Source organism: Silurus meridionalis, chromosome 12, assembly GCF_014805685.1.
Source record: "Silurus meridionalis isolate SWU-2019-XX chromosome 12, ASM1480568v1, whole genome shotgun sequence".
In the NCBI taxonomy this organism is placed as follows: Eukaryota; Metazoa; Chordata; class Actinopteri; order Siluriformes; family Siluridae; genus Silurus; species Silurus meridionalis.
In genome coordinates, this window is record NC_060895.1 from 21564616 (window position 1) to 21577897 (window position 13282).

Below are 13282 nucleotides of genomic sequence, written 5' to 3' on the forward strand. Positions count from 1 at the left end.
GGACTCCTGGTGCGTGTATGAGTTTAGCAGCAGGCCCTAAACACTCTGCCGGGATTAGCCGAGGATGGATGTTTCCCTTCTTGAAATGGAGATAGATCGCTCGGAGATCTTATCTGAGCCCGGAATGTAAACAAGCACCCGAAACGTTCAGCTATGATCCGGAGACCTTTCCAAACAAAGAAATTCTTAGTGATAGGAGGCGCACAGGACTAACGTGACTTACAGCTTGCTTACAAGTGAAAAATCATTATGCCGTTTGACGCTGGAAAGAAATAATCCAGGTATTTATCACTGGCTGACTAATAGGTCTTGCGCTCTGTTGTTATGTCAAAAAGTCATCATGCAATCACAAAGAGAGAGAGAGAGAGAGAGAGAGAGAGAGAGAGAGAGAGACCCACTCATATCAGATGGTCTTAAGGAACATTAATGATAAAAGGAAGAAATGAATCAGATAATGTTCGAGCTTAAATATGATCATGTCGTCCAGTTGACAGGAATATTGTTGATGCTCAGCATGGCTACAGCTCCTGACCACAAAGTTCATCTGAGTTTCTTCCAAACAGTGCACTTTAATAGCTTGTTGCTTTATCCCCCCAAGGCCACGTCTCCCAAAAGAATTATAAAGTTGTGCTCAGGAAAGAAGCTCATTCCAACATCTTATAATGATTCTTGTTAGTGCTTTGTATTGGATTGCTTTTTAGAAAGTCTGGATTTGCTCAAATTAGGTTAAGGTTTTTTTATTTACATAGTACAGCACAAAGGTATATATTATAGAATGCTAAAAAAACAATGTAGGTTTATTTTTATTATTATTCTATTATTATTATTATTATTATTATTATTATTAATAATAATAAAAGTAAAAAAATAATAATAACTAGAATAGGACATTTCCTAAAGAAAATGTGTGTGTGTGTGTGTGTGTGTGTGTGTGTGTGTGTGTGTGTGTGTGTGTGTGTGCAGTATATTCTATGTATTTTCCACAAGTTGACTACAGTCAACTATCAAGAGATTTGTGAGGCACCTGAGCTCATTTTCAACTGATGTTGCAAAGGGTCTTATGTACATGTGATATTTTAGTTGTTTTTTTGTTTTATTTTAATTTACAGACATTTATAGAATTCAGTTTTCACTTTGTTATTAAGGGTGTGAACAATTGCATAAGGCTGCAACAAGACTGAGCAACTTGAAAAGATGAATAAAGGACATGACATTCTCTGGCATTGTCAAGTCATTGCAAATCAATTCTGCACTTCTGCTGGCTCATCAACTTCCTCCTGTGAGGAAACAGTTCAGTCACGATGGGCATGGTCTCGTAACAGAGAACTCTGCCCCCATCCACAAGAACAATGAATAAATGAATGGTTTGATGAGGATGAAAAGGCAAGCTATAGCCTTCTGACTCTCAAATCGAAGTTCTGTACCTGTCGAAAGAGTGAAACTGCATGGGCATCATGGATTGCGTCTCCCTCTTTAACACCTGGTTTTCAGGATAAGCCGCTGGTTCCGGGCCACTCTCACTGGCGTCCAGAGGAGCCGCTACCAGACTCTTGAGGATCTCCTTGACGTTGATGCCCTTGTTGGATTGGCTGATGCTGGAGATGGAGGCGGCAGGTTTCAGTAGATCCGATTCAGTCAAGCTCTCCTGGGCTTTGGCCTCTGGTGAGAGGGTGCAGAGGATTCCACGCAAACCATCCGGTCCTCTGGAGTTGGGTTCCAGATCGGCTCCATTAAACATGCAGGACACAGGCTCGTCCCCAAGCCCGGAGTCAGAAGGAGGCAGGGAAACTTCAGAATGTTTCTGAGAGAGCAGATTGGAATCTTTACTGCTGTCTGAGAAGGTCAAAGGGTTTTCTGTTAAAAAACACACAGGCATAATCGAATAGTTTTATAATGCTTTACAAATGTACACCTTAACATACACACAATATATTAGAAATCAGTAGACCAGTGTGTGTCCTTCCACCAGTCCATTAGAACACTTCAGTGGAGCTTTTCAACTTTCATTACATTATCAATATTTGCCATTAAAACAATATTTACCATTACAAATATACACTGATCAGGCAGAACAAAATGACCGCATGCTGAATATTGTGTTGGTCCAACTTTTGCTGCCAAATCAGTCCTGATCCATCAAACATTAACAGCTTTAACTTCTTCAGGATTTTGAGATACATTTGCGATACAATTTGAGCTCTCCTCACACGCATTCGTTGTGGTCGAATGCTGGTTTGTGAATAGAGGTCTGATCCAGAAAAAAAAAAGAGTCAGAATCAAACACCTGTTTTACTAATGAATATACTCTGTTGCAGTGAAAAAAGAGAGAGAGGAGAGATTGTTTAAAAATAGAGAGATCCTATGTGTGTGTGTGTGTGTGTGTGTGTGTGTGTGTGTGTGTGTGTGTGTGTCAATTGAACTACTCTGGGATGAACTGGATCACAAGAAAGTAAAAAAATCGCTAGTAAAGAAGACCTTTGGCAAGTTTTACAAGAGGCACAGCAAAATATTTCAGCTGAATGTTTGGAGAAACAAACTGTCCAGATGCCGAGAGTGTGTGAAGCTTTTATTCATGCTAAAGGAGGGATTTTTCCAAAGAAAATAAAGTGGAACATCTGTATAGTGATGTATTTATATATTTGTTTGATCAAAGTCAATTTTCACGTCATTATTTTACTTAGTTTGTTGCATAGAAACAAAATGAACATCCAGGTGTCTCTCAAAAAAAACATAAAAACAGTGTTTCATAGGCCGTGTTTATAATTTTTCCTTCAGATATATTTGAACCAGTGAAAACAACCTCTACTGTCTACTGTTTCACACACACACACACACACACACACACACACACACACACACACACCTTTTCCAATATTCCTCTAATAATTTTTCATTTGACCATATCGAAGCAAAAAAAATTACATTTACAGCTCATTCATACAATTAAGCGGCTATGGGGTTAGGGGCCTTTTTCAGGGGCCCAGAAGTTGCAACTTGCGTCTGGGTTTTAAACTCAAGACCCTCAGATACAAAGCCCAAGGCCTCAACCATTAAGCTTAGCACTTTCCTGATTCTCAGTATAATATTTTAACACTGTTTATAATAAAGTACTTTTTGTTGCAGGTTTTTGAAATCAGTGTTGTAAATTATTAATGTTAAAAAAACTCATTCCTGGAGTGTAAACAGAAAAATGTGGGCAGATGGAAACACTTGACGAATTCACACCCAGCTGTTTTCCAAACAACCTGCTATCCTGATGAATATTCATGCATTGCTAATGAGGTTAATGAAAACTTATGATGCTAAGAATAATGTCTAGATGCCATCCTAGGCTCAGATAGCTGTCTGCTGCCTAGTGTCTAGATTTGTTTATTTATTTATTTATTTTTTTGCTGTAAATTTCTGAGGTGGTGCAGCAGCCTGTATGATCCCATTCTCCTCTGTGGTATTGCCGTCCTAATGGACACTGACAGTCAGCGGTGGAAATAGCAATACCATTTTCTGGGCTGGCTTTGTCCATTTTTCTCTCCATATAACCCTGTGTCACATTCTATCTTTTTTTGCTCCCTCTGGCTCATTCCTTCTTCTCTCCACCTCTCATTTTCATCATATTCTTTAAAGCTCAACTCGTCTCAAAAAATTATTCGATAAGCCATTCAAATTCCAGCTTTTTAGCTAAAGTGTGACTGACTCTCTATCTCGATTTCATACGCCATAATAATCTAGAAGTCTAAATTTTAGGAAATAACAGACATGGATTTCCTGCTCAGTGATTAAGCTTGGTGGTAATGAACATCCGAGTGAGTCTAGCTTCTCCATAACGTAGCATACTAGCGCTAAGAGTAATAGAAAAAGAAAACTTATCAAGCTAAGAAAAAAGATGAGTTCAGATTATTTAGGGTCACTGAGACTGAGTCACAGTTAATAAAAATGATATCCTTTCCCACCAGCAGAGGGTGTAGTTTCCTTCAAATTTCTATCATTCACATCTTTTTACTCCAAATTTGCGAAGTCTTGCTAACTGCCTTGATGTTGCTATATTGTCCTTTTGTCTGTTTGCATTATCCTTTAAATGAACCTCATGCACGCTAACAATAAGTCTTCGCTTTCATTGTTACAGATAGCATGAATAAAGTTTGTCTTTGCCTTTGTGCGTAGATGCTGTATAGAAAAGATCTCTCCCATACTAATAATAAAAATAACAGAACACAACGATGGTAAAGATGATGATGATGATGATGATGATGATAGTGACGATGAGGAGCAGTGACACCTGTGCTTGTTGGAGAGTTGATTTCCTGGCGAATGCTCCTTCCTAACTGGCTGATGACCCTCGTCGTCTCGCGCTGTGGCTCCAAAATGTCGCGGTACTTGGACACCATGAGGACGGAGATGAAGTAGACCACAGCCAGGGCCAGGAACTGCGCCTGCTTCCCATCATCCTGCAAAACACATCGCAACTCATCATGCAAAGACTGCAGAGAAACAACGCAAGTCAAGTTTCATTAAGGGCCAAAGCTGCTGGAAAGTTCAAAGATGTAACAAATAACTCAAAGACGATGGAATTTTGTATTAATTATATATATATATATATATATATATATATATATATATATATATATATATATATATATATATATATATATATAATCATATATATAATATATAATATATATATATATATATAATATATATATATATATATATATATATATATATATATATATATATATATATATATATATATATATCACCTCACCTACATCACTATCGGTGATCCAAAATCTAGAGCATCTTCCCAGAAATGTAAAGGAATTATAACAGCAAATGTTGACTAAATATGTAATGGGTTGCTTAAAAGCACATACAAATCTTATCAGGTCACCATAAGTGTTTCTCCATATAATTTATAATGTAAACTGACCAGGCATAACATTATGACCACTGATCTAATATCGTGTTGGTCCCCTAAACCAATTCTGACCCATCGAGCATTAACAGCATGAACTTCTTCAGTAGTTTAAACTACAGAAGCTCGTCTGTTGGATCAGAAGCTCGTCTCTTTTATAAGGTCCCTTTCCCCTTCACTCACCGTCCGATCTACAGTTTACGTACCATGGATCCCCATCCCATCGTCCAGGCTACCTACTCTTTTTACAACCGCCTGAGTTGCCCATGCTCCTAGCTACGCTTCGAGTAAAGCACGACTCAGTTATCGTTTCCTGTATTGTCGTTTCTTACTCTATTGTGTTGTGCCTATTCAAGATCAATAAACAACACCTTGTTTTACTGCCGGTTCGTGACACCCGGTCTACCTGTGGAAAGTATTCAGTTAGAGCTTCCCTGCTCCATTTTTATTTATTTATTAATTGATAATAACACTTTCAATTTTGAAATTTTTACTGATACAATAATCACCCGCTGTACCGCGATTGGAATCTGGCGCCCTCTCTGGTTTATCGCTGAATTGCATTCGCCACATTTGTTTGGCTGATTTTCCGGGTCTTTGGTGGAAAGCACCATAGACTTATAACTTATAGGGTATATATAGAGTTTTATGTATAAATAATAAAGATTATTAATACAAATATAATTATAATTCTAAAAGGAAGTAAAATGTTAATACAGTACAGTACGTTTTTGGTGCATTTGCCATTCATTTATATTTATTTTCATAAACAGTGGATTCTGTACTTTGTTTTTCTCAGGCAAATGTGTGTCTGCCTACAGTATATAAATCAGATCTGAGACTGAGGCAGTCATGAAAAAAGGATTTTTTGTTAACCCACAGAAATGTAAAAAAAATGGTTGAATAAATATTGAGTTGAGTAGATATTTATAGATTTTTGTTTTTATTATTATTGCAGTTTTGTAGAACCACACACTTTATAAGAGAACTCATAATATAATGAGGGTTTCTGTTGCTGAAGAATCGCTTACGACATCTCGGAAGACAACGGCACGCAGGCGGTTGATGTCCACATCCTGCAGGAGATGATCCAGGTCCTTAATGGGAGAAATGTTGCTGGGAAAATTCTCAACACAAGTCTGGAACGGATAAAAAAAATATGCGTGTCAACACACTTCATCTCACTACAGTGAACTTTCATTAACACACTGAGGCTATAAATAGCAACAAGTAAACTGTGTCAGGCGATTGCTTCCTGAATGAATTTGGAGGAACGATAGATAAACGATAAAGGAGAATAGAATAGAGCAATAAGCAGAAAAAATATTATAATGCAAATTGCATAGAAAATAATAATATATATATATATATATATATATATATATATATATATATATATATATATATATATATATATATATATATATAAAATTGTAGATTCACACTGAAGGCAACAAAACTATGAATTAACACGTGGAATTATATATGGAATTATATACATAACAAAAAAGTGAACTGAAAATATGTCATATTGTAGGTTCTTCAAAGTAGGCATCAAGAGAATGCCAAGAGTGTGCAAAGCAGTAATCAAAGCAAAAGGTGGCTACTTTGAAGAACCTACAATATGAAATTTTCAGTTGTTTCACACTTTTGTTATGTATATAATTCCATATATAATTCCACATGTGTTAATTCATAGTTTTGATGCCTTCAGTGTGAATCTACAATTTTCATAGTCATGAAAATAAAGAAAACTCTTTGAATGAGAAGGTGTGTCCAACTTTTGGTCTGTACTGTATATATATATATATATATATATATATATATATATATATATATATATATATATATATATATATATATATATATTATTATTATTATTATTATTATTAAGAATAGAACAAAACAATATGCAGAATAAGTGAATATAATAGAAATTGCTATGACACTGATAACTTTATTTAATACTAAGAGGCACTAAAATAGTATGTGTATAGTAAAAGAATAGAACAGAATAGCTTTTATTTGTCCCATATACATTACAGCTTGTTAAGAAGCTGAGGTTAGAGTGCAGGGTCAGCCATGATATGGCAGCCCTGGAGCACAGAGGGTTAAGGGCCTTGCTCCATGGCCCAAGAGTGGCAGCTTGGCGATGCTGGGGCTTGAACCCCCGACCTTCTGGTTCTGATCAGTAACCCAGCACCTTAGCCACTGAGCTGCCACTTCCCCCATAGAATAGAATAGAATAGAATAGAATAGAATAGAATAGAATAGAATAGAATAGAATAGAATAGAATAGAATAGAGCAATAATAGAATAAAAGACAATAAGCAGTATGACTCAATGATTGCTGTGACGTAGAACTAATAATATATTATTGGGTACTATAGAACCTATAGAATATAGAACACAGCAATATGCAGTATAATTAAATATAATATTAATTGCTATGACAAATGTAATATTATTATTAAAGGTAATATAATAGTAAGTAAATAAAATAAAATGAATAGAATCGAATAGTGCCTGTGTTATGGCTGGATGTCAATTAATAAGACCCCAGTCTGATTTTTTAAACTCCAGTCTTATATAGACTGAGATTCAATGAAACGAAAGAGAGAGAGAGAGAAAGAGAAATAGAAAGAGAGAGGAGTAAGAGAGAGAAAGAGGGAGAGAGAGAGAGAGAGAGAGAGAGAGAGAGAGAGAGAGAGAGAGAGAGAGAGAGAGAGAGAGAGAGAGAGAGAGAGATAGAGAGAAAGAGAGAAAGAGAGAGAGAGAGAGAGAGAGAGAGAGAGAGAAAGAAAGAGAGAGAGAGAGAGAGAGAGAAAGAAAGAGAGAGAGAGAGAGAGAGAGAAAGAAAGAGAGAGAGAGAGAGAGAGAGAGAGAAAGAGAGAGAGAGAGAGAGAGAGAGAGAGAGAGAGAGAGAGAGAGAGGACACCTTGCTGGAAGTCTGCATGCTTTCCAGAGTTTTGACACTGGACACAGAGGCCTTCATTGCCCTGTCCCGGTGACGCTGTCTGCACTCTAAGCAACTCCTCACAGCCATGCAGCACACTGAAAGAGAGAGAGAAAGAGAGAGAGAGAGAGAGAGAGAGAGAGAGAGAGAGAGAGAGAGAGAGAGAGGTGATATTTATACTCACATCGTGGTAATCATGATTGCTATGTCAGTTTTGTAGCCTGTGATGCAGCACTGCATATAAACTTGTACAAGCTTTAGGGAGGAAACAGCAGTAAATCTAATACACTAAAGACACTAAAGACATACTGAGAGAGAAACTAAGGAAGAAAGAAAGACAAAGAGTGTGTGTGAGAGTGTGTGTGATGAATGCGTTCTGACAACGAACAGAATAAGCATTGAAAAATAACAGGCCGAGTCTGAGGCATGAATAAAACATTATATAACGCATCGTTCTAGAAACAAAACAGATAGAAATGTTGCTTTTTTTGTTTAAAGAGTCAAAAAAATGTCCGGGTTTGTAGAGAACATACATGTCCTCTATGATCTTTCTCTTGCACTCGCTTTCTTTCATACACACTCACACACACACACACTGACCAAGTCGGAGACACTGGCGCATCAGTCCTCCAGAGGACATGTTCTTCTCAGCCTCGATCTCACTGAAGTTGAGCGAACTGCCGAACACCAACACGTCCACCATGGACATGAGGCGTGTCAGGAAGGTCAAAGCTGTCTCTGATGACATCCCCTGTGTGGCCTCGATCCCTTCGAATTCCGCCTGGTAAACACAAATGTACACATACACACACACAAACACACATAAAAGGCAGTAAAAAACCCTATACACCAACTAAAGACGTTGGGCTGATTATTCAGCACTTTGTACAATATGACATTTAATTTTTATACTTTCTTCAAAAGTACAAACTTCCAACATCAGTATGACTCTGGTACAATTAAACCGTATACAATTCTGCGTGGATACGTTCAAAAAACACCCGTGACAAACAGACGCCACCCCAAAAATGCTACTTTATGTATACAGTACTGTACTGTATTTACATTTGACTTCATTTTATAATTAATAATTATATGATTATTAATAAATGTCATTAATTCAACATTTTGCCTAGGAATTTAGTTATGTAGGAAATGCAATTCCGCGATAAACCAGGAGGGGGCGAGATTCAAACTGTGGTAAAGCGGGGGATTATTGTATATATAATGGACCACCTTTAGCTTTGATTACAACAAGCATTTGCTGTGGCATTGTTTTGATAAGCGTCTGCAATGTCTTAACATTTATTCCCCTCCAGAGCTGCAGTACAGTCATTTTTCACCAAGATCTTGAATTGATAACGGGAGAGTCAGACGGCTACAAAGTCTTCTCCAGCACATCCCAAAGGTCCTAAATGGGGTTGAGGTCTGGCTAATCCATGTGTGGAAATGACAGAGAACCACTCTTTCACAATTTGAGCCTGATGAATCCTGGCATTGTCATCTCAGAATATGCCCGTGCCATTAGGGAAGAAAAAAATCTGTTGATGGAATAACCTGGTATTTAAGTATATTCAGTATAGTCAGCTGACCTCATTCTTTGGGCATATAACTTTGCTGAACTGAGACCTGACTAACTGCAGCAACCCCAGATTACAGCACTGCCCCCACAGGCTTGTCCAGTAGGCACTAGGCATGATGGGTGCATCAGTTCATCCACCTCTCTTCTTACCCTGATGCACCCATCATGCTGGAACATGGTTCATGCTGGAACAGGAACTCATCAGACCAAGTAACCTTCTTTCTTTGCTCCAGCTTTTTTCGATTAGGCTCAATGATAAGTGGATTTCTTAAGCCTGCACAGCTGTTTATTCACAAAACTGTTTATTCACAAAACTCTTTTAAATTAATTATTTAAAAATCATACAATGTGATTTCCTGGATTTTTTTTGTTTGTTTCTGTTTCTCACAGCCACAATTCTTTGTAAGTGGGAAAACGTGAAAAATTGACAGTGTATCAAATACTTATTTGACCCATCGTGTATACTGTATCTCTATATACACCTTATATACTGTACATCTTTTATACTGAATATATATATATATAAAACTAAAATAATTATATATATACAGTAATGTATTAATGTTTCAGATCATCAAACTAATTTAATTATTAGTAAAAGATAACACAAGTAAACACAACATTCAGTTTTTAAATAAAGGTTTTCATTATTGAGAGAAAACAAAATCCAAAACTACATGGCTCTGTGTGAAAAAGTGTTCAATTTCAAATTTCAATTTCTCTCGCCACACCCAGGCCTGATTACTGCCACACCTGTTCACAATCAAGAAATCTCTTAAATAGGACCTGCCTGACAAAGTGAAGTAGACCAAAAGATCCTCAGAAGCTAGACATCATGCCGAGATCCAAAGAAATTCATAAACAACTGAGAAAGAAAGTAATTGAGATCTATCAGTCTGGAAAAGGTTATAAAGACACTTCTACATCTTTGGGACTCCAGCAAACCACAGTGAGAGCCATTATTCACAAATAGCAAAAACATGGAACAGTGGAGAACCTTCCCAGGAGTGGCCGACCGACCAAAATTACCCCAAGAGCTCAGCGATGACTCATCCAAGAGGTCACAAAAGACCCCACAACAACATCCAAAGAACTGCAGGCCTCACTTGCCTCAGTTAAGATCAGTGTTTATGACTCCACTATAAGAAAGAGACTGGCAAAATGGTCTGCATGGCAGATTTTTTAAGATGAAACTGCTGCTGAGCAAAAAGAACATCTCAGTTTTGCCAGAAAACATCTTGATGATCCCCAAGACTTTTGGGAAAGTACTCTGAACTTTTTGGAAGGTGTGTCCCATTACATCTGCAATGAAATAACACCGCATTTCAGAAAAAGAACATCAAACCAACAGTAAAATATGGTGGTGGTAGTGTGATGGTCTGGGGCTGATTTACTGCTTCAGGACCTGGAAGACTTGCTGTGATAAATGAAACCATGAATTCTGCTGTGTACCAAAAAATCCTTAAGGAGAATGTCCGGCCATCTGTTCGTGACCTCAAGCTGAAGGACAATGATCCAAAATACACCAGCAAGTCCACCTCTGAATGGCTATAGAAAAACAAAATGAAGACTTTGGAGTGGCCCAGTCAAAATCCTGACCTGAATCCTATTGAGATGCTGTGACATGACCTTAAAAAGGCGGTTCATGCTCAAACCGTCCTATGTGGCTGAATAACAACAATTCTGCAGAGATGAGTGGACCACAATTCTGTAACAGACTCATTGCAAGTTTTTGCAAACGCATGATTGCAGTTGTTGCTGCTCAGGGTGGCCCAACCAGTTATTAGGTTTAGGGGGCAAACACTTTTTCACACAGGGCCATGTAGTTTTAGATTTTGTGTTCACTTGTGTATCTTTTACTAATATTTACATTAGTTTGATGATCTGAAACATTAAAGTGTGACAAACATGCAACACAATTAGAAACCAGAACTAGATAGATAGATAGATAGATAGATAGATAGATAGATAGATAGATAGATAGATAGATAGATAGATAGATAGATAGATAGATAGATAGATAGATAGATAGATAGATAGATAGATAGATAGATAGATTTGCAAAAGTATTGGGACACCTGACCTTTTCTGCTATATGTGGTTCTTTTCTAATCTGTTACCACAATTGTACATGACGTCTTTAGATGCGCGATAACAACATTTTGCATTCACTTGAACTTGGAAACCCAAATCTGTTCCAGCATGGCAATGCCCCTGTGCACAAAGTGAGCTCTTTAAAGATCTGGTTTACATGCTCTGGAGAGGAAGATCTTGAGTGACCTGCTATAGAGTTCTGATCTCAACCCTACTGAACACATTTGGGATGAATTGGAACACTGGCTGCATCCCAGGTCAACTTAACTACATCAGTACCTGCCTTTCATAACTCCCTTGTGGCTGATGAACACAAATATCCATAAGCACACTCCAAAATCTAGTGGAAAAATCTTCCCAGAAAAGAGGAGGGAATTATAAAAGTGAACTAAATGTGATTACAATGCTCAAAAATCACATAATGACCAGGTGACCCAATACTTTTGGAAATAGTAGTGTGTGTGTGTGTGTGTGTGTGTGTGTGTGTGTGTGTGTATATATATATATAACTGTGTAATAATACTACCTGTGTGAAATACTACCTGTAATACGTACTTTCTTCCTTATTTGTACTATACTATATGTCTATTCTTTTATATTGTTTATTCTTTTATATATTTGCATTTATTAATTTTTTTTTCTTTGCTGCTGTAACAAAGAAACTTCCCCACTGTGGGACGTATAAAGGTTTATCTCATCTTATATATATATATATATATATATATATATATATATATATATATATATATATATATATATATATATATATATGTGTGTGTGTGTGTGTGTGTGTGTGATTACTTCATGCCACTTTTCTTTGTAAAACCTCTTTAATGGAAAAACACTTCAGAATGAACACTCAGGAGCGTACACATTCAACACACACACACACACACCAAACACAATATGGCTGGCGAGTGATTGTGCCCAGGACACTTGACCTCTCTATCAACTGCGTAATAAATCTGTAAGCGAATGCAGCACAGGAATATTAAACATTTCTCACCACGGCTTAAGAATAAAAAGCAACCAGTACTTTACTGCATCTTACACTGTCACTGAGGTGCAGGCTTCATCTGTTATATATTCAATTTCACTTTGAAAAGGTTTAAGACACCTAAATAAACCTTGATAAGATTTTCAATAGTTATTTTGTTGCTATTTTTATTTATTTTTTGTTCATAAAGTAAAGTTCAATTGCACCTTTCTAGATATAACAGTTCTATATAAAAGTTATGCAAAACAGCTACAAAACAAAGGGACAAAAAAAGGCATCTTTTGTCTAGGAGTGAAAAATTGTTTTATAATGAATAAATAATAATAAATAATAAATCCATACACAAAGCTCGCTGTAGAGTCGAGAGAAAAAATTGGCTGCTTTGTCCCTTTGAACTGGTTTAATCCCAAAACAAGCAGACTAATGAATTATATGTATGAATATCTGTAAAATTAATTCAGAAAAAAAAAAGAAATAAAAACTAATGAATATTAATTTACTCATTGAACAGGTCACTAGCTGCATCTATTACTGTTACTATGACTGTTACAGGAAACAGAAGCTTTGATGTATATTATTTTACAAATGGAGATAATGACATGCATGTGGTACTGACCTTAGAATTCTGCATGCCCGAGAAATGCAAAAGAAATCAGAAGCAAACCCAGAATTACCCATAAGGCACAATAATTAACATTTTATCACAAACAGATGAAGGCCAGCATTACAGTAGAACCTTAACTA

The 13282-nt window shown here is 36.8% G+C and overlaps 1 protein-coding gene across 1 annotated transcript in view; it reads right to left on the reverse strand.

Moving 5' to 3' along the window:
- Positions 1-13282, reverse strand: part of nbeab (neurobeachin b) — a 426194-nt gene that overhangs the window by 211268 nt on the left and 201644 nt on the right. The window contains 6 exon segments of the mRNA XM_046863205.1: positions 1425-1854; positions 4274-4442; positions 5941-6048; positions 7848-7963; positions 8466-8646; positions 13155-13163. Coding sequence (XP_046719161.1) covers positions 1425-1854; positions 4274-4442; positions 5941-6048; positions 7848-7963; positions 8466-8646; positions 13155-13163 — 1013 coding nt within the window.